At 37.7% G+C, this 19,479-nt stretch overlaps 1 protein-coding gene and 1 long non-coding RNA gene across 4 annotated transcripts in view; one reads left to right on the top strand and one right to left on the bottom strand.

Annotated features, from left to right (window-relative positions):
• Positions 1-14,783, top strand: part of LOC137244008 (WD repeat-containing protein 47) — a 36,337-nt gene extending 21,554 nt beyond the window's left edge. For all 3 annotated transcript variants that reach the window (XM_067772414.1, XM_067772415.1, XM_067772416.1), the window contains exons 3-5: positions 10,306-10,702; positions 13,932-14,155; positions 14,376-14,783. In XM_067772414.1, the coding sequence (XP_067628515.1) occupies positions 10,306-10,702; positions 13,932-14,155; positions 14,376-14,601 (847 nt within the window). In that variant the 3' untranslated portion in view covers positions 14,602-14,783. The remainder of the gene's footprint in view (positions 1-10,305; positions 10,703-13,931; positions 14,156-14,375) is intronic.
• Positions 14,784-17,890: 3,107 nt separating this feature from the next.
• On the bottom strand, positions 17,891-18,728 carry LOC137246469 (uncharacterized). The gene is made up of 3 exons (XR_010951510.1): positions 18,397-18,728; positions 18,134-18,333; positions 17,891-18,078 (listed from the first exon to the last, which is right to left on the bottom strand). It is a non-coding gene; the product is annotated as an uncharacterized lncRNA (long non-coding RNA).
• Between the last annotated feature and the right edge of the window lie 751 nt (positions 18,729-19,479).

The raw sequence follows: 19,479 nt of genomic DNA, 5'->3' as shown, positions 1-19,479 counted from the left end.
GGTTTGGAATAAGCGGAATTTCACTAAATTCGTTACAATATATAGATTTGTCCCGTCAGTATATACCGCAATAAAAATCTCGAAAAACCTCATATGGGGACTTAGGCAGTTTTGATATGTGTCAACTCAATTAGTTAAGTATTGCAACCTTGCAATAACCTTATTTTCAGCACTTAACTGAAAAAGGTTTGAATATAGCGTCTTACCCAAGACAAATCAAACAAGGTAGAAGTGACAACTTATATATTTTGTTGTAAAAGTTCTTTCATTAAAAATTTTTACAAAAGCGCTTTAACCCTTTGTGGGCTGATAATAAATTATGGGTCGCACAAAACTCATTTGTTGAATCCGCAAAAGGTATTAACATATGTTTTTTAGTCTTTTTCTGGTTGTGAACCAGAGTTTGCAGGGCGAATAAGTAATTTCAGCAAGAGTTGTAAGGAGCTGATTAGGAATGAAGTTAAATCCATATTCGATGGTATTTTGGAATAATCGAGGGCCAGTTGTTCGAAACGCTTATAGCCCTTTGAATGCGACAAACGGTTTCATAGCACAACTCGATTCGAATGTAATTTTATTACAATTTGGGTTCAGAGGATAACGGATGAGAAGTCAGCTCTATCATCTCAAAGGTCCCAGGGGCCAAACAAAGTTGGCCCGCTGCACTCGGGCAAGTACCAGAAGGTTCTAGTACCGAAGTCATGAAACAGTGCCTCAGTTCCTGGCAGTGGCGCTAATAGACTACAGGTATTTCGGGAAGATATCCATCGAAACTTGGAGAGCTGAAGAAGGATCATAATGTTGCGGAACGAACAATGGAGATAAGTTGATAAATGCACATTCTAATGGACGAAATGTTCATAAATATAGCTTTATTAACTGTTTATTCCTTTAAATATATGTAAATTGTGCGATATGCCATGAAAGATCACTATGCACATATGTTGGTGCTTGCTGTTTGCACCCATAGACCCTTCTACATCTTGGAGGATATACACAGCTGCGGTCTTCGCGGCACGAGCTCAACATACAAATAAGTGCTATGTTGGTTACTAGAGCTCGTGATATTCGTTTAATATAATTTTTCTAATAGTCTAATATTCGATTTTCAGAATTCGATTATCTGAATCTGTTTTAGCATTATAACTGTAGTATACCGCCACGGGATTGAAAGATGATGTATATTGGAACGATTTTCCGTCAGAGACACTGATGATGGCCCAACGCCGAAACCGGTTTGTCTCGAAACCAAATTTGACAAGGGATGACAGAAAATCGTTCCAATATACATCATTTATCCACCCTGTCGGAAAATCAACAAAACAACATAAGGATTGAAACGTGCTCCACATATTCGAGTCCTTAAAATTAAGGACGCCGAATATATGTTATACTCAGCGAAAAAAGAAGAAATGTTGGCCGAGGACAAGCAAATCAATGTTGCGACGAGTCTTACAGGCCAAGCTCCACCACAGTGAAGTGGCGTCGTTCTTTACTTTTAAGGGGGGATCGGTGTGGTTCTAATACAACAGACGTGGCTCTTACCTGAACCTTAGGTAGTAGTTGCCCGGGGTGATACCACATAAAATAACGGTGGCGTAAGTTATAGCTAGTTATAGTGTCATTGCGTAGCAACGGTATAGTTTGGAATGAGACCGTTCTCAACTTTGAATAAATCCTCCGGAGATCCAAGTCAGTCGAGGCCGAAATACTTTCGCGGTGACTCGATGATTCCACCTCATTATCCTCCACACAGCTGCAGCAGGATGGTCTTTCCAGCATATTGAAGTCCATCTATGCAGGAGCAGACCACAGGTGGACAGCGGAGTCCCGAAAACTCTGAAGCCATCTTCATCCGGTTCAGTCATAGCGATCCGGGCTAAGGCATCTGCTTGACAGCTGCCCGGGTTATACCAGATAATCTTAATCATAAAATAGTTCGATGCAATCGTAAGCGAGGTCAAGCAGTCCAAGACCACCCTCGATCGCACCCCCCCCCCCCCACCCAGCGGGTTAGGGGATCAGAATATACCCGCGGTAGGTATGCCTGTCGTAAGAGGCGACTAAAATACCAGATTCAAGCAGCTGTGTAGCGCAACCCTTCAGGTTGCCAGCGCAATATATAACTTCTCCAAACCCAATTGTCAACCTCACCTATCCGCGGCGAATCCTGTTTCACTAACAGATGAGGCTCTGGCGACCCCAAGCTCCTCATGGAACATGGGGGTGGGGAGGGAGGGAATGGCCTGAAGGTTTAATGTGGCCACATAAATCGTTCCCAAGATGGTCGGACTAGCACCTTAATGGTGCTATGGTACCGGAGCGTACCGGATCTGTATCCGGCAAAGGACCATCATATCGATAACACTCCCCAAAGCCTTCGGGGAGCAACCTTATCGCTACAACAACAACAGCAACATCGCACTATAGTTAGCTGCATTTAGCACTTAGCAGAGCTGTTTAATTTGGATTCTCTTGTAAAGAGGTAAAAGCAAATACCTATCCTTCTAATACCGTTAGTTGAAATAGTGTCCAAAAATAATAATTTTGCTGAGGTGGCAGTGCTTTTTCAGCATTCGACAAATTTTATTTCTGCACCACCGTTTATTTCACATATGTCACCTTGTATTCTGGTAACATGGGTTAAACTCATAAATTTAGACAAATTTCAGAACCTTTAATACGGGGCCATAAGTCCTTTAAGTCCCATAAGTCCCATAAGTCTCCACAATGTCCCTTCCAATGGTGGAATCACCAGGTGAAGTAAATAAAAAGACAGAAGATGCACGCTATCTGAAATGGTAGGGATGTATTTTCAAAGGCCAGAAGAGGGTAAAATTTGTACCCGCTTCGAAAAAATAGGAGTAGAAAAGTAGATACCTTGTTACGAAAGCCATTACAGAAACTGTTTTTTCACAGGACCAGTGCGCGTTTATATTACTTTTGGCATCGAATTAAAATAAAAAAGTAAAACTGTGATGAGCAGTAAATCTTAGTATTGCGTCTAAAGTAAACTGACCTCAAATTCAACTGCAGTTGAAACTTTCATCGAAAAACCGGTCATAAAATGGAGAGTTTTTATCCATTATTTAGTTGAACTATCGTAACTTTGCGCACTCAAATGGGCTTCGGGTTTGATGAAAAGTTTTACAGTCCCACTTGGAAGTGATCGTAATACTTTTAAATGTGTTTCCATCCCTAAAAATCCTCAAAGTGGTGAAGGAAAAGCTTTCCCAAGACAGTCGAACTAAGGACCATGTGTTCTACTACCCTAACGTAGTGGACAGTCGATCTAGTCTGAAAACTGAAGCTACGCGGTCATCCATAATGAGCTCTTATATCATAAGGCCGGAAAACAGAAGTTAACATCTTTCAACTTAAAATCGGTCGACTTTCATTCAAAAATATCGTTTTGATTTAACGAAGACTATTGAAATCAATGTTGGGAACACAAACGTCTGCAAACTTTGGTCTACATTTTAAAAATTTTATCCAGGGTCCTTGTAAAATTTTAATTATGTATATGCGCCGAAGATTATACGATTTTCACCCATTACGCAATTTGTGGGAGGGACGCAACAAATTAAATGGGGTCACACTGAAATGACATTCCTTGGTCGGGAAAAATCCCGAGTCGCTCCGGTACATAGAACCGACTGCCTTGGGAAGCGCCATCTGTCTCCAGAACACCATCTGCATAATGAGGCGAGAATACTCCCCATCAGGGAGAGAAATGAGATCCTGACCAAACAGTTCCTGTTGAATACCCAGAAACCTGAGCATCCCAACAGACATCTGATTGATGAACCAGCACCGCCTAGGGGCTTAAGGAGTCATCTCCGTAAGCATTTTGAGGAAATACGGCACCTGAGAACCCAGCCGTATGAAGCGAAAAAACACAAGCAGGTCCTTGGTGAACTCCATAAACAGGCGTCGGACCTTTATGCCGGAATTACCTGGTGAATCCAGTACTTAAAGAAAAGTATCCAAAACTCGCGGAAGAGGAACGCATACTCCCCAGGGAAACGCCTGTCACTCTTGCTCAAATTCGTTCTCGATACTGTAACAGGTTAAACTCTTACCTATCCAGAATCAACCCCGACATACAAAATGTATGCCCCGCTTGCAATGTGTCCCCACATGACACCAACCATCTCTTTAATTGTAATGTGGAACCAACGCCTCTAACACCCCTTTCCTTATGGTCCACCCCTGTTGAAACGGCAAGTCTCCTTGGACTCCCGTTAGAGGATATTGATGACAATTTGTGATCGGTCGCGGCTGTTAGGTGGGGCGAAGCATTGCTACAACAACAACAACAACAACAACCCATTACGCAATGCCATCCATTTAGACTGCTTATGATTTCTAGGGCGGCATCTTTGGCCGAATAGTCACTCCCTAACGTTTCAATGTGTTTCTCTGGTGTAGCTCGGCAGCATAGCGCAACAAAAGCATCGTTGGAAAGTCTTTGGAGCTACACCTAGAGCTTCTAGGAAAGTGACGTCGACGAAGGTATGAGTTCGAAGTCGCAGTCCTATGCTTCTGTGCTGGTATATGGTGTGAGGGTTAGGAGGCGTGGTAGAGACTGGTGGTCGGGATTGCTACTGTTCGCACATCGGGAATAGCTCTTAAAAAGAGCCGAAACAACTGAAGGCGCCCTGTATCACGAGAGTCATGAGTATTAAAAGACCATTAATAGCAACCGTAAGTCGCCTTTGTGCGTGGCCGCCAAGGAGTCACAAATGATTTAAAGGAATTGTGTTCGCGACGATTATTAGGAGTTAACCCTAGGTGAAACTACGCATTGCACGAGATATACAGACAAAAGTGTGACTATTTTATGTATCTCTATTTCTTTTCAGCCGACGCAGCAGTACCAATTCCAAAAATCGGGGTTAGGTTCGAAGCCTCTCTGGAGTAAGCGAAAGAGGGACAATCCCTCAGCAAGGAGCTACTCCTGAAAATTTTTTAATGGTCTGCGAGATCTTGAGGCAAAAATCCCGGATATTTCAGAAATGGCCAACACGTTGATTTCCTTAAATACATACAAACAAAACCTTTCCTAAATATTATTTTTTTAAATAGAAAAACCTCTAATATAGTTCATATGAATACTATTTCCAAAAATTACGTTAAATTTCTTATATTGGTGCCGTCTGCACTCCCACGATTCATTGTACAAGTCAGGCATGCTTAACCAACGAAACGATATCATTTCGTTACGATAATCAACGTTAATAAACGAAACGAAGTCATTTCGTTTCGTTTATTAACGTTAAGATCGTCAAATTAACGAAATGATTTCGTTTCGTTTTCTGCCATATCAAAACGAAATCAAATCGTTTATGTTGATTATTAATTTCAAACTATGCTGGCAAAGCTGATTGATGGCGGAGTCATTAAAGGTGAAAGCATTATCCAAGCTGATTGCAACTTTTCTCATGAATTTTGACAGTACGAACATTTCTCAGAGTATTTTTGACATTACCACCAACGAATTACACAAACAAATTACATAGAGCTTGTGTGTGTATGTGCGCTCGTTGTTGCCACCTTACGGCTTCACCATGGCTATTAGCATTGCCAGCATAATTCAAACATAAAGTATCACGTTTTCGTTAACGTTTTTAACGTTAACGAAAGCTTTTCGTTTCGGTTAAAAACGAGATACAATTTATCTTGATAATTTCTTTATCGATAATATTTCGAAGTGTTTCAACGGAAACGGTGGAAATTTTTTGATAAACGATTAGCTTAACGTTAAGGTGCATCCCTGGTACAAGTATAGTTTTTTTTTGATGCTGTCATAATTTACAACCACGTTAATAAAACATTGTCTTAAAATTTTGTTTTTAAAGTTTTGCTTTAAGTATACCAACTTCGACCTTTTTCGGCTATTTTCGATCATTTTTCTTTTTTCGACGTTTTTTTATTCGATAAAATAAAATTTCTGTATGGAGGTTTTTAAGGATTCGACCTTTTGTGTTTCGACAATTTTTTTCGACATATCTTACGGATCCCAAATAAATCTCCTTTAGTACACGTTGTCGACAACGCTTACTTTTCTTTCGAATTCTTACAAAGCCGCCTCATCTAATGATGCCAGCGGCTAGATGACGTTTTGAGCTTCATTATCATTGGGAGAAGTTGTAAAGTTATAACGATCTTAAAAAAAATTTAAAAGTAAAGTTCTCTCTTGGCAAACAAAAATCATGCTCTACAAGTCACTTATAGTACCCGTCCTGCTATATGGGAAATAAGCATGGACCATGACAACATCAGATGAAGTTGCTCAGAGAGTATTCAAGAGAAAAGTTCTGCGAAAAATTTACGGACCTCTACGCGTTGTCGATGGCGAGTACTGAAGAAGATTTAATGATGAGCTGTACGAGCTCTACGCAGACATCAACATAGTCCAGCGAATGCAGCGGCTACTCTGGCTAGGCCATGTTATGTGAATAAAAGATGACGCTACGGCTAAGAAAGTATTTTTATCGGAACCTGTTTAAGGAAGCAGAGGAAGAGGGCAGCCCCTACTCCGCTGAAGGACCAGATGGAAAAATATTTAGATTCCCTTGGTGTGATCAGTTGTCGCCAGTTAGCATAGCGAAGAAGCGACTGGCGCGTCTTGTTTGACGGCCATAACCGTTAAACGGTTAAACGTCAATTTAAATTAAATTTCACAAATGATTCAAGGTTCGATTCGGCTCAAGGCCAGAACAATAATTTTTTTCTAATGATAATTATTGTTTTTTTTTAATTTTTCTATAATTGAAAAACTGTATTTTGTTTTTGGAATAGTAAGTAGACAATTTTTAGAAAACCTGTCAAACAAAGTAATTGACAATAAACAAATCCACCATTATCAGTGATTTGGAACAGATGGCGCAACGCTGATTAAATATAGTTGGTAAGGAGGAATAGAAGTAGCAAATTTGCCAGTCAAACAAACCACCGCTGTATAACTAAATGGTTAGCGCAGCGTGCCTAAAGCGGAATGATGATGAAGACTTAGCACCCTTCGAAATGGATCTATCTGCGAAGCCATGGCAGGTTGTATGAAAAATTTTCTACTTACTATTCCAAAAACAAAATACACTTTTTCAATTATAGAAAAATAAAAAATAAAAATAATAATTATCATTAGAAAAAAAATTATTGTTCTGGCCTTGAGCTCTAACCGTCATCATTTATCAATAGGCCGATAAATTAAAAACAATTGTAAATTTCACAAATTAATGCATAATAAAATTTTTACAGACATATTGCGCTTACAATATCAACCTCTTATGTCGGTTAACTCTGAGTTGAAAAGATAACTTGCCGTTATGGAAGTGGGCCTTAGGAATAATTAAAATATCACAACATATGGGTCACGGCTTAAAGTTTGAACCTAAACATGAAACTTTTCTGTACTACAAATATGACAAAACCAAATTTGGGTTCAAATATAGATTAAACAGGCCTTTCTGAAAATACGCGCACAGTGTAGGTTATATATGTACATATATACAGAGCTATAAAAAAATCTAACGGGCGGTGGCCTGGTTTCGAATCGATGAGCCACGGATTATAGTAGCTTGCTCTACCTACTGAACTAACCATATTATGATACATTATATGCATAAAAATGTTTCCATAAAGAATCTATGTATGACTTGCAGCACTTTTCAGAAGTAAAATAAAAATTTTGTTATATTCAGCAACAAGCTTAAACTCTTGGCCATTGTGAATTCATACAAGTGGCGAATGTTTGAAAAAATTTTCACAATACACTGAAAGAAATGGTGCTAGTAAAATCAACAAATCGGTTCTGTTGTTCTTGTCAACGGAGATTCGGTGAAATTGATCGAATTATGGTTTATTCGACCGAGTTCTTTGTCAAGCGAACAAATTTGTTTAGTCATTTCAACAGAAGAGAAATTGTCGCTCTTAAGTTAACAAAATTCTGTAAAATTGACAGATTCCTAATCAATCTAACTGATTTTTTTGTTAACACAACTGATCTCACTGGTCATTTCAACAGCGATCAACATGAGCAAATATCAAAGAGAATTTTACGCACACTGCGCTCTCCACTTTGTACTTATGTATGCTGTGTACTATATGTATGCACATATTTACGTATGCATATGGCGGCCGCCGTGGTGTGATGGTAGCGTGCTCCGCCTACCACACCGAAGACCCTGGGTTTACACCCCGGGCAAAGCAACATAAAAATTTTAGAAATAATGTTTTTCGCCCCTCGGCACTGTTCGGCAAGCACTCCGAGTGTATTTCTGCCATGAAAAGATCTCAATGAAAGCTCATCTGCCTTGCAAATGCCGCAACATAGGTACTTTCGTACAAAGCTGTCACAACAACTTTTTTGGTTCATTTGACTACTAAAACGGTCAATTACGAATCAACGAATTGTGCGCAGTTGATTCAACACTTTGTTGCGATGGATAAAAATTTACAGAAATTTAGGTTGAATTGACCCGTATTTCGGATGACTTTACCAGTCTTTTTCTTTCAGTGTAGTAAACAGCTGACTTGATACTTTTATAGATATTTTTGGCAAAGGAGTTTTAGCGTTAGCGAAGGTTGGAATTGGGGGGCGATAGTCTGTTGAATAGCTGTTCGATTACTTAAATCATTTGCTCAATAGTTTTTCCACAATGCCGTTTAATTACCTAGAGCAAACAAACTTTTCTTCCATTATCTGGCTATTCGTGACAGCCATTCTTCCTGTCAGCCTTATTTGACAGGTAGTGTATCTCAAGATTCTTACTTGTAGGAATTCACAATACTTTTGGAGTTTGTTTTAAAACCAGACGTATATACAAGTTTCTATTTTATAGAGTTTTGATAGTTTTTGGTTTTGGCTTAAAAAAATTTTAGGATTTTAGACCTATGGTTCAAATAAGTTTTAAATTGACCAGGGCCATCGGCTATTATAAAAAATAATATAATTAAATTCAATTAAATTAAATAAGCAAAATAAAATAAGATCGCGGATACCGAGTTTCACAAGAACCCAAATAGTTTTAAAAAATGAAGCGCTATTATGAATTTTGAAAAAATTACATCAGGTTCTTTATCAACCCCCCGGCATACATATATCAAAAAACGCGAATTCCAGTCAGTACCAATACTCTCTAAAAACGCTTTATTGTTTTTACTTAACAATACCTGTCTTTTTTATCAAAAGAAGCAATATTTTGAAATAACGTTAATGAATTTCTTTGAAGTGCATTTTTTACTACTTCTATATATGGGGTATTCCATCCCATTTCGACCAATTTTGAACCCGACCCCTTTAGAATTGGCTGAAAGTTTTTCTTCTTTTTATAGCTTACGAAAGACATTTTTCAGAATTTTTTTAAATTTTTTCATCCAACTCAAAAAGGTTATGAATTTTTAAAAAAACACCGTTTTTGTTTTCAAAATGCTATAACTTTTTCAAAAATTGACCGTTTGGGATCTTTTTTTCTTTAATATTTGTTTTTAAATGTACTTTTCGGAAAAAATACAAAAAAATTTTTAAAGTTTTTTTAAAAAAAAAATTTTCAAAAATAAAAATTTTTTTTTATCAATTTTATTTATATAACAAAAAAATGTAAGAAAATGATTTTTAAGTATTATTTTCTTTATATATTATGGTAATCTACGATTAAAATAACCAGTTGCAGTTGCTGGACAGCGAAAGCGAGTCATTTTAATCGTAGATTACCATAATATATAAAGAAAAGAATACTTAAAAATCATTTTCTTACATTTTTTTTGTTATATAAATAAAATTGATAAAAAAAAAAAAAATTTTATTTTTGAAAATTTTTATTTCAATTAAATAAAAAAAAATATAAAAAAAAATCGGCCCACTCCGGGATTACTGGGGATGATTGCAGAATTGATTGAAGTTTTTTATGAGGAAAAAAAAATGGCGAAATTCGAAAAATCTCAAAAAACTGAAAAATTAAAAAAAAAAAAAAACTTTAAAAATTTTTTTTGTATTTTTTCCGAAAAGTAAATTTAAAAACAAATTAAAAAAAAAAGATCCCAAACGGTAAATTTTTGAAAAAGTTTATAGCATTTTGAAAACAAAAACGGTGTTTTTTTTTTAAATTCATAACTTTTTTTGAGTTGGATGAAAAAATTCGAAAAAAATCTGAAAAACGTGTTTCGTAAGCTAGAAAAAGAAGAAAAACTTTCAGCCAATTCTAAAGGGGTCGGGTTCAAAATTTGTCGAAATGGGATGGAATACCCCATATGTATGCATTTAATACCTATTTTAACCAAAATGCCATTTTTTTTTTATAGAAAGTTCCAGGAAGTCCAGCAGCCGACTGTTTTATTCAAACGCACAAAACATCATAAAGGCTCAATTTATTGTACTTCATGGTCGGCAGATGGCGCACTAATAGCAACTGGTTCCAATGATAAGACCGTGAAGTTAATGCATTTTAATAACGATGAAACACAATTGGAAGGACGTGAAATAGATCTAACAATGCACGATGGCACAATTAGAGATTTATGCTTTTTGGAAGATTCGATAAATAAATCTCGCTTGCTTATAAGTGGTGGTGCTGGCAATTGTAAAATTTATGTTACTGATTGCGCATCTGCAACACCCTATCAAGCGCTAAGCGGCCACAGTGGACATATACTATCTTTATATAACTGGGGCGGTGTTATGTTCGTTTCAGGATCACAGGTATGTATGTGCTTATTTAGACCATCCAATGATTTGAATGAGAAGCGGACCCTGCAACATTTGTCGCCCAAATGATTGATCCCCAAGAAAAGCTGATCGTTCACGAACATAATCCATCTATAATTTATATAGGTTTTATCAAGCGGGGAGCGCAATAGTTAGGTTGAACTGGCTAATCAATAAAGACTCCACATTAAATAAATCGTGTCCATAGTGTTGCCAGAATTTGTTTGACGACCAAACTGAAAAAGCTCAATTAGGCATGGGACTTTTGTTATAGAACAACTCCGTCCTCTTGGCAAATATTAGAAGTTTTCTAGCAGCTTGACCTCGCGAGCACAGGACACGAAAACAGAACTCTTTCCACCATTTCTTCCTGCATCTCGCACTTCCTACACCTCCTGCTACTGACGAGTCCTAACCAATAAGCATGTGACGCCAGAAGGCCGTTCCAGTTAGTATGCCCACCGTGAGCCTTAAGTCTTCTGCTTCCTTTATAGATATGAGCATCTTGTGAGTCTAACGTCGTAGAATTTGCACATGATCTTAGAAATTTTGCAGCCCTATGCTTCTGTCCACGGAAAGGGATGTCTACCGTCCATTCATGGAGTGGTGCACCCTCATTTGCCAACTCAATGACCTTTTCGTTACTTTCTCTCCCCTTATGACCGGGAACACGTTGAGGATGTTCCAGTTGTTAGTGAAACGTACTAGTTTTCCACGCTAACATGAACCGAGATAGTCTTCCATGGGAATTTTAAACGTGCTAGTCTTCCATGGGACCGACGATATGTTCACCCGACATCTTCCAGAATGTCTGCTGCTTTCTTCGCGGCTACTGTTTCTGCCTGAAAGACACTGCAGTGATTTGGCAACCTGTAGATTCTACTTATTTCTGAATCGACACAGTACACTCCAGCCATTCCATTAATTTGTAACCATCGGTATATACTTGCGTAGTTTTTCCGCATCCTTGTGCAAACCCTCCGGCTCTAATGTAGCCCCACGATCTTTTTCGAAGTTCAGGCACGGGACCATCTAGTCCGTTCGCCCTATTGCTTAATAAATGAAAACGTTTTTAAAGCAACTTTTAATTTTAAATTTACTAAATTTTTTGATTCAACCCAACATCAGGACAGACAAGGCCTTGTAAATCTCTTCAAAGCCTTTTCTCCCAGGAGTGCGGATTCATATCGCCTTGCATAAATTTTTCCCAAAATATTTAATAAACTATAATTTATACATATCTATAAATGCTGGGTCCGTAACGTGTTGTACGATCACGTATCGAAAAGCATTTCACCCAAACGATATATATGAATCTGTCAAAAGACTCGTAAAAATTGTATTAAGTTATGGACCTAATGAGTACTGGTAGCTACCATTTAAGGCGAATTCAGTACCAGGTGTTGTTATACCAACAGCTAATTGCTTCTTCTTGATTATTTTCCGTACAACGCCTTGTACAAGAATTATATATATTATTTCTAATTGCTGTTTTTATGTACGGGTCCCTTTTCACTCTTATTTGGAATCCAAATCTATAAACAAAGTTTTGGTTGTAAAGATGGAGATTCGGGCTATTAGGGAGCTTTGGGCAATTTTTGTCGTAATGCTTTTGTTTAGCCATATTTTATTAAAATAATTTGTTAAAAATAAACGATTGTGAGCACACAAGAAGTCTATTTGTACTATGGCACTATTGTGAATATTTACACTGCATTACCGACAGTTCCTACCACCCGCCAGATGGCAGCGCAACTGTAAGTTTTAATTGATTGATAGAACTGCTGATTTCTGTTGATATTTGATAAGAGACTTTTATATTGGTTGCGCAAGATACGCAGGGGTCCGGCTCGTATGTCAGTTAATCGAAATCAGTGAACATTTTCCTTTGACTTGACATTCTTCTGCACGGTGAATTGGTTGAAATCGCTTTGCCATCACCTTGTATGGATTCGCCTTACCACCATTTCAGATATTTCCCTTATTCAACTAACCATTTCTAAGGTACTGCGATTTAAAAAATTGATTTCCATCACGGATCGTATAACACGAGACGGGCTCTGTTTTTTAAATGATCGGCAATTCGAAAATAAAATAAAGAGTTCTACTTAGGTTTTCTGTTGATATGTTGATCCGATCTAGCCGTTTTCGAGAAATGATTTAAACATTTATAAAAAGAAGTCTGTTACGAATACGTGCACCAGAACTGAAATCTCCTCCTGCAGCTGCTGCACTAGCGGACTCTGCGAGACATAGCAATGGAACATGCAGTCACTGGTTAGGGGGTTAGAATATACCCGCGGTAGGTATGCCTGTAGTAAGAGGCGACTCAAATACCAGATTCAAGGGGTTGTGTAGCGCAACCGTTTCAGGTTGCCAGCGCAATATATAGCTTCTCCAAACCCAATTGTCCACCTCACCTATCCGTGGCGAATCCTGTTTCATTAACAGCCGAGGCTCTGGCGACCCCGAACTCCTCATGGATCTAGGGGCTGGGAGGACGGGATGGCCTAGAAGGTCGCATGTGGTCAAAACAAATCGTTCCCAAGATGGTCGGGCTTGGTACCGGAACGTGCCGGATCTGCATCCGGCAAAGGACCATTAACATCGATAACACTCCACAAGGCCGGGCACCCTGTTATTGTTGTAGCAGTGCTTCGCCCCATCCAATAGGTGCGACCGATCACAAATTGTCATCAATGCCCTCTAACGGGAGTTCAAGGAAACTTGCTGTTTGAACAGGGTTGGACCATAATGAGAGGGGTGTTAGAGGCGTTGGTTCCACAATACAGTTAAAGAGATGGTTGCTGTCATGTAGGGACACATTACAAGCAGGGCATATGTTGTGTATGTCGGAGTTGATTCTGGTTAGGTTTAACCTGTTATAGTACCCAAATCGAAGTTGAGCTAGAGTGACGCGGGTTTCCCTAGGGAGAGAGCGTTCCTCCTCTGCTAGTTTTGGGTATTGTTCTTTAAGTACAGGATTCACCGGGCAATTCCTGGCATAGAGGTCCACCTGCTTGTGGATTTCACTGAGGACCTGCTTGTGTTTTTTAGCTTCATACGGCTGTGTTCTCAGGTGCCGTATTTCCTCATAATGATTACGGAGATGACTCCTTAAGCCCCTGGGCGGTGTGGGGCTGTAAAATAAAAATTTTAGAAATAATAAATTTTTACAGATTCTAAATTTTAATTTTACATCAAAATTGTCATATTTTTCTAGGACAAAACAGTTCGGTTTTGGGATTTGCGAACTAATGAGTGTGTCAACATAGTTGCACCAATAACATTGCAAGGATCCACATTTGGTTCACCCGTCGCATCAGTTTGCGTGGATCCCTCAGGTCGTTTATTAGTATCTGGTCATGAGGATAGCGCCTGCGTATTATTCGATATACGCGGAAATAGACCAATACAATGCTTCCAACCACACACAGCTGATATACGGTATGAGCTGATTATGAAATAATGAGTGTATTCATCTAAAAGCGTAAATGCCTTTCACCGACGTAGCTCTTGTAGGTAACCCCGATTTCCATATAAGGTTACGGGACTAGTTAAGGTTTGCGAGGCATTTGCGCAGTTAGTTGCTTTGCTCTAATTTGCTAAATCTGGCATTCTAGACAGACTAGTCATTATAATCTTTCATTGTTTACATTCATTGCAGATCAATACGTTTTTCTCCATCAGCCTATTATTTACTTACATGTGGATATGATAACAACATTGTACTGACCGATTTGCAAGGCGATCTGACTTTACCCCTCCCATCTGTGTTAGTCGCTCAACACAGCGACAAAGCAATATCAGCACGTTGGCATCCGACTGATTTTTCCTTTTTATCAACATCGGCTGATAAAACATCGACTTTATGGGCATTACCACCCTTTTGATTTAGTTTTTGTTTTTGAAAATGTACCTTCTTACTTATCATTACATAGCGTATTTTTTACACCTGAATTCCTAAGATTCCCAGTAGCCCTAAAATACTCATTAACCATTCTAAAAATACCGTAAATTAGTTGCCTTATATTTGTAAAGCGATAAAAATATATGCAATATTTATACACATAAAGTTTGGATTTCATATACCTACTCTACTTGCATCTGTACAATAAGGTGGTCGTTATAAATAAAATTTACGACTTTTTCCATAGATTTCCTGCAGAGCTAGAAGTAAGTAAAGCGCAGAATATGGTATGGTATATGGCTCCCGACTGAAAACTAAGTTTTTTCCTGATTGACAACAAACTGAGGTTTACGGATCATATTGATTATATTGTTGCCAAAATGGGCAAAAAAATTGGATTTTGGAATAGATCATGTAAACTTATTAGTAAGAAATATAAGTTGACAGTTTATAGATCCATTATAGAACCGCAATTTTTATATTGCCCTACAATATTCTTTATTGCCAATGAAACACAAGTTGACAGGTTACAAGTTACGCAAACAGAGCTATGAGATTTATATTGAAAATGAGGTACGACACTTCCATAAAGAGTATGATCCATAGTAATTTTTTTTTTTTTTATAGTAAACAATGGTATGATCGATGCACTAAACCATTGTGAATGATGACTAAGTGTGATATCTTATCTGACAACCGCCTGACAGGATGTTCAATATTGCTACTTTTTATCGTTTTGACAGCGTGTTCGATATGGCGGCGCCTATCTTCAGCGGGTGATAGAAAAAGATACAGAATGAGACAGCGATAGGCAATTACAAATCAGGTGAGCCAATCACTTTGGAATTTTGACGTCTATGCAGAAGATATCACACTTAGTTATCATTCACAATGCACTAAATTCGTTGAGTGTGAAACAGCTGATATATTACCATAATATGAAATTTGTATTTGTTTTCAAGCATGGTAAATTACCAGACTACCTAAGTGAAAAACTTGTGTATGTGAATGAAACCCACTCTTACATAATCAGGGAAAATACAAATTTTAGATTACCTCTTTTCAAAACAGAAATGGACAAGCAAAATATATTTTACAAAGGCCTGAAATGTTTTAATGAACTTCCCAATCATGTTAAAAATTGTGAAAACGTAAACCACTTTCAAAAAAACTTTATTAGAATATTGCAAAACCCTTCCAATAAGATAAAATATATAGTATATGTATTTCATGTTACTGATCCTCGAGCGTACATGAGCAATCCAAACAGAAACAGAAGAACCTTATGCAGCAGGTCAAATATATCGCTCGAAATCAAATTGGGGAAGAGTTCTCGAAAACATTGTGTTAGACAAACAGTTGGAGGGTTCACGAGAGTCACGTCAATTCCAACAAAAATAATAAAACAATAATATATCATGATTAGCTATGTTTATATAAAAGCTGGTGAAGGGAGGATTGGAAACACGTCCTTTCCAACCATCCGATAAAAGTGGCTCATTCTGCTGAGCTGCTAGCTTTTATGTTGATCGGAATCAAATGCATTCCCAGAGCATAAATAACAAAACTGTGTAATCTTAAGTTTTGGAACAGGACAGGATTGGAAATACATACGTTCATTCCAACCTCCCAATAAAAGTGCTTTATAACTCTGAGATCGGATTCATATGTGTTGATCGGAATCTATTGCAATCCGACAACATAAATGATTAAACTATGTATTCATAAGTCTTGCAGTTGGGCAGGATTGCGAACATGTTCTTTCCAACCTCCCAATGAGATTACTCCAGGATTCGCCCGTAGGGATCGCCAGTTCCCGTGCTGATCGGAATCGCATGCATTCCGACAGCCCAAATTTTTGAAATCCTATTACTATTAAAATGTACTTAAAAATTGTAATAATCTAAATTTTAGGCTTAAAACGCCGTAATAATAAATAATAATAATTAGACGATTATCCTAAAAATCGATTGTGAAGAATAAAAATAAAAGTGCGTGTTTTTGTCCAGAATCGCTAAAAATTCCTAAAAATAAAAAAGTTCTAACTCCAAAGATATTATAAAACGTTGATAACTCCATAAATGTTCAATACATTTCATGGTTGGCTCATCTGTACAATAACAAAATATGTCTGTTCAAATTGTTAAAATCTGTGTATTGGGGTTGGTGCGAATGGTATGGAATGGATACATAAAACTTGGCAGTTTTTGTATGTGCTAGAAAATGTTGCCAATGTGTTGGTTTCATTTTGAGTTCGCCATCTCCTCTTTACAATCCCATCGACCATGCAATAAAATAAATAAAATCAGCTGATGAGATGAGCCAACCATATAATTGAGCCATGATACATTTTGAAGTTCAAAATGTTGTGTAACGTTTTCATTCAATTAGGTTTTTTCGGTGAACTGTAAATTTTTTTTGGATTGAGTTAGCAGCTTTTACCGCGACGTCGACGATGTGTTTTTCCAATGAAATCTTGCACAATTATCCTACTTGGCTGATACTTGGGACAAGCTTCCGCTTTTTTGAATTTTCGAATTATTGAGATTTTTTTCTGTTTTTTAAAGACTGGTGAAAATTTGTCTGACTTGGATAATGGAAACAAAAAACATGTATGTATCACATCACTACCTGATGCGCCAGCTTATGCTTTATGGTTGTGGACATCTTCCTAAAGTGTTCGCACAACGCCAGAGAAAATAAGGTCTACATTTTTATAATTTTTATTTCTTTAATACAATGGCGCATAGTCGATAGTGCTTAAAAATAAAAAAAAAAATGCTCGTTTCATTCTATTTCCTTTATATTAAGTCGGCTGAATGTTTATCTGTATATTCAGTACAAATCTTGCAATCGATTTTACCCTGCAAAAATTGTTGGATTACGTGTTCCATTTTCTTCATGTTGGAGTACTCTAATAATACTCCTTTGCAATGCGTTTGCGGACCACCAACAGCCGATCATTGCTCGTTTTTTAACGACCGTGATAACGACACGATGACGACCGAACGAGTTGCCAAAAGTAAAATATTGCATACAAATAACTGATAATAAAATTTTACTGTGGCAACTTTGATAAAATGCAACCGCGACTGGTTTTATGTATACATACTCACCCCTATTATGGTTGTCAACGTCCACTGTCTCTTCGTATCAATATCAACATCACGTCGTATCAATATCAACGTCGCGTCAATACAATTCTGGTATTTACTTCGTCAATGTATTGACGTTGACGTGTTATCGATAATTTCAAAGCAAAACTACGATCCTTATACTTTTGACAATTGTTTATTTACAATTTGTTGTGCATAAAAAGTGTTTAAGTTTTGTTTAAAGATTTAAAGATGTTTTTTGGGCTCAGCACCAATTGCCTGTATCTTCCTCCTCCTGTGGCGCGGCACTCCTGCTTGTTTTGCACGAGTTTTCTTTTGACCTTGCATTTCAGATCCCTCCAAACCTTTAAATTTACAAAATGTTAAACCACATAACTTTAAAAATAAGTTGTTTTTTACCTTTTGCCAACCCTCACCATCCCTGAGTGGTGGACCGAGAGCATTGATTACACTTGCAATATCCTGCAATTGCGCCTTAAAATTATTGGGAACTGTCCCTTTGGAAAATCCTTTAGCAAGCGCAGAATTTTTTTCTAATTCTAAAACAAGCTGCGCAAATTGATTGCTGTTTGTTATTTTCATTTTTTTTATCCATTTTCCTAAATTAAATAAAAGCTAAACAAATAAAGTGTGTAAAAAGGTATAATTCAGAATTATTTTACCAAATTTTTACAGCAGAATATTTAATTGAGCGCTTGTCGTCACCAAAAACTGTGTTGACAGATTTAATGTGACCATAGTGTACCTATACCAAGTGTGTTCACTAAGCGATAAACGTCAAAACTACAAACAGCCTCGCTCACCTGATGGAAATCTCAGGTCTAGAGTCGCATTTTTGGTCTCAACGACAACATTTTTGACTACCAATCGTATGGACTTTTTCAATTTTTCAATCATTCGGAGCATTCGGTAATGGTATCCATTTTGAATTCGCTGTCATTCCGAATCCAGCGAGTGCCTGTCAGAATGCTTGACAGATAAGTCAACACACTTGCACTTGTACACTATGAATGTGACACGCGTCAATAGAATATCAATATTGTTGTAGTCAATACCAAAAAAGCATCAACAGCTGTCAATAGTTATCGACATTGACAACGCCGATACCATTTCATGAGCGTCGACACTATTTTTGACAATATTAGCCGTGTTTTTTAACACGCGGGTATACGTTTCGTTTGCGCGTGTTAAAAAACGCCTATCTTCGCTTAGATAATGCTTAGGAGACCCATCTAGCGGCTGTGGGAAAACAACTAGCTACAGCAACAGGGTGTACCGAAAAGCGGAGACGCAACGCTCTGATGGCCATAGGGTATAACATATAGCTGAATCAGTTGCGATGAATTGTGGACACACATATAATACATAGAATTAGTGTACAGGGTGAAACAAAGACACATATTTCAGTTACATCTGAGTATAATGCGTATTGAAATTTAGTAGGACAAAATTTATGCGCAGCAATTTCAGAGGTGTATTTATAGTTTGTCTCTTAGCAGTCAATATAAAGTTTAAGCGTAAACGGATATACGCGTGTTAAAAAACACGGCTATTGACTTGATATTGACAACCGTAATAGGGGTGACTATATTATAGAGAAATATTAGCATTGTGAATGATAACTAAGTGTGATATCTTCTGCATAGACGTCAAAATTCCAAAGTGATTGGATCACCTGATTTGTATTTGACTATCGCTGTCTCATTCTGTATCTCTTTCTATCACCCGCTGAAGATAGGCGCCAC

This window comes from Eurosta solidaginis, chromosome 3 (assembly GCF_040869045.1).
Source record: "Eurosta solidaginis isolate ZX-2024a chromosome 3, ASM4086904v1, whole genome shotgun sequence".
NCBI lineage: Eukaryota > Metazoa > Arthropoda > Insecta > Diptera > Tephritidae > Eurosta > Eurosta solidaginis.
Note: the sequence above shows the minus strand (reverse complement) of the source record. Positions and strands in the feature narration are given on the sequence as shown.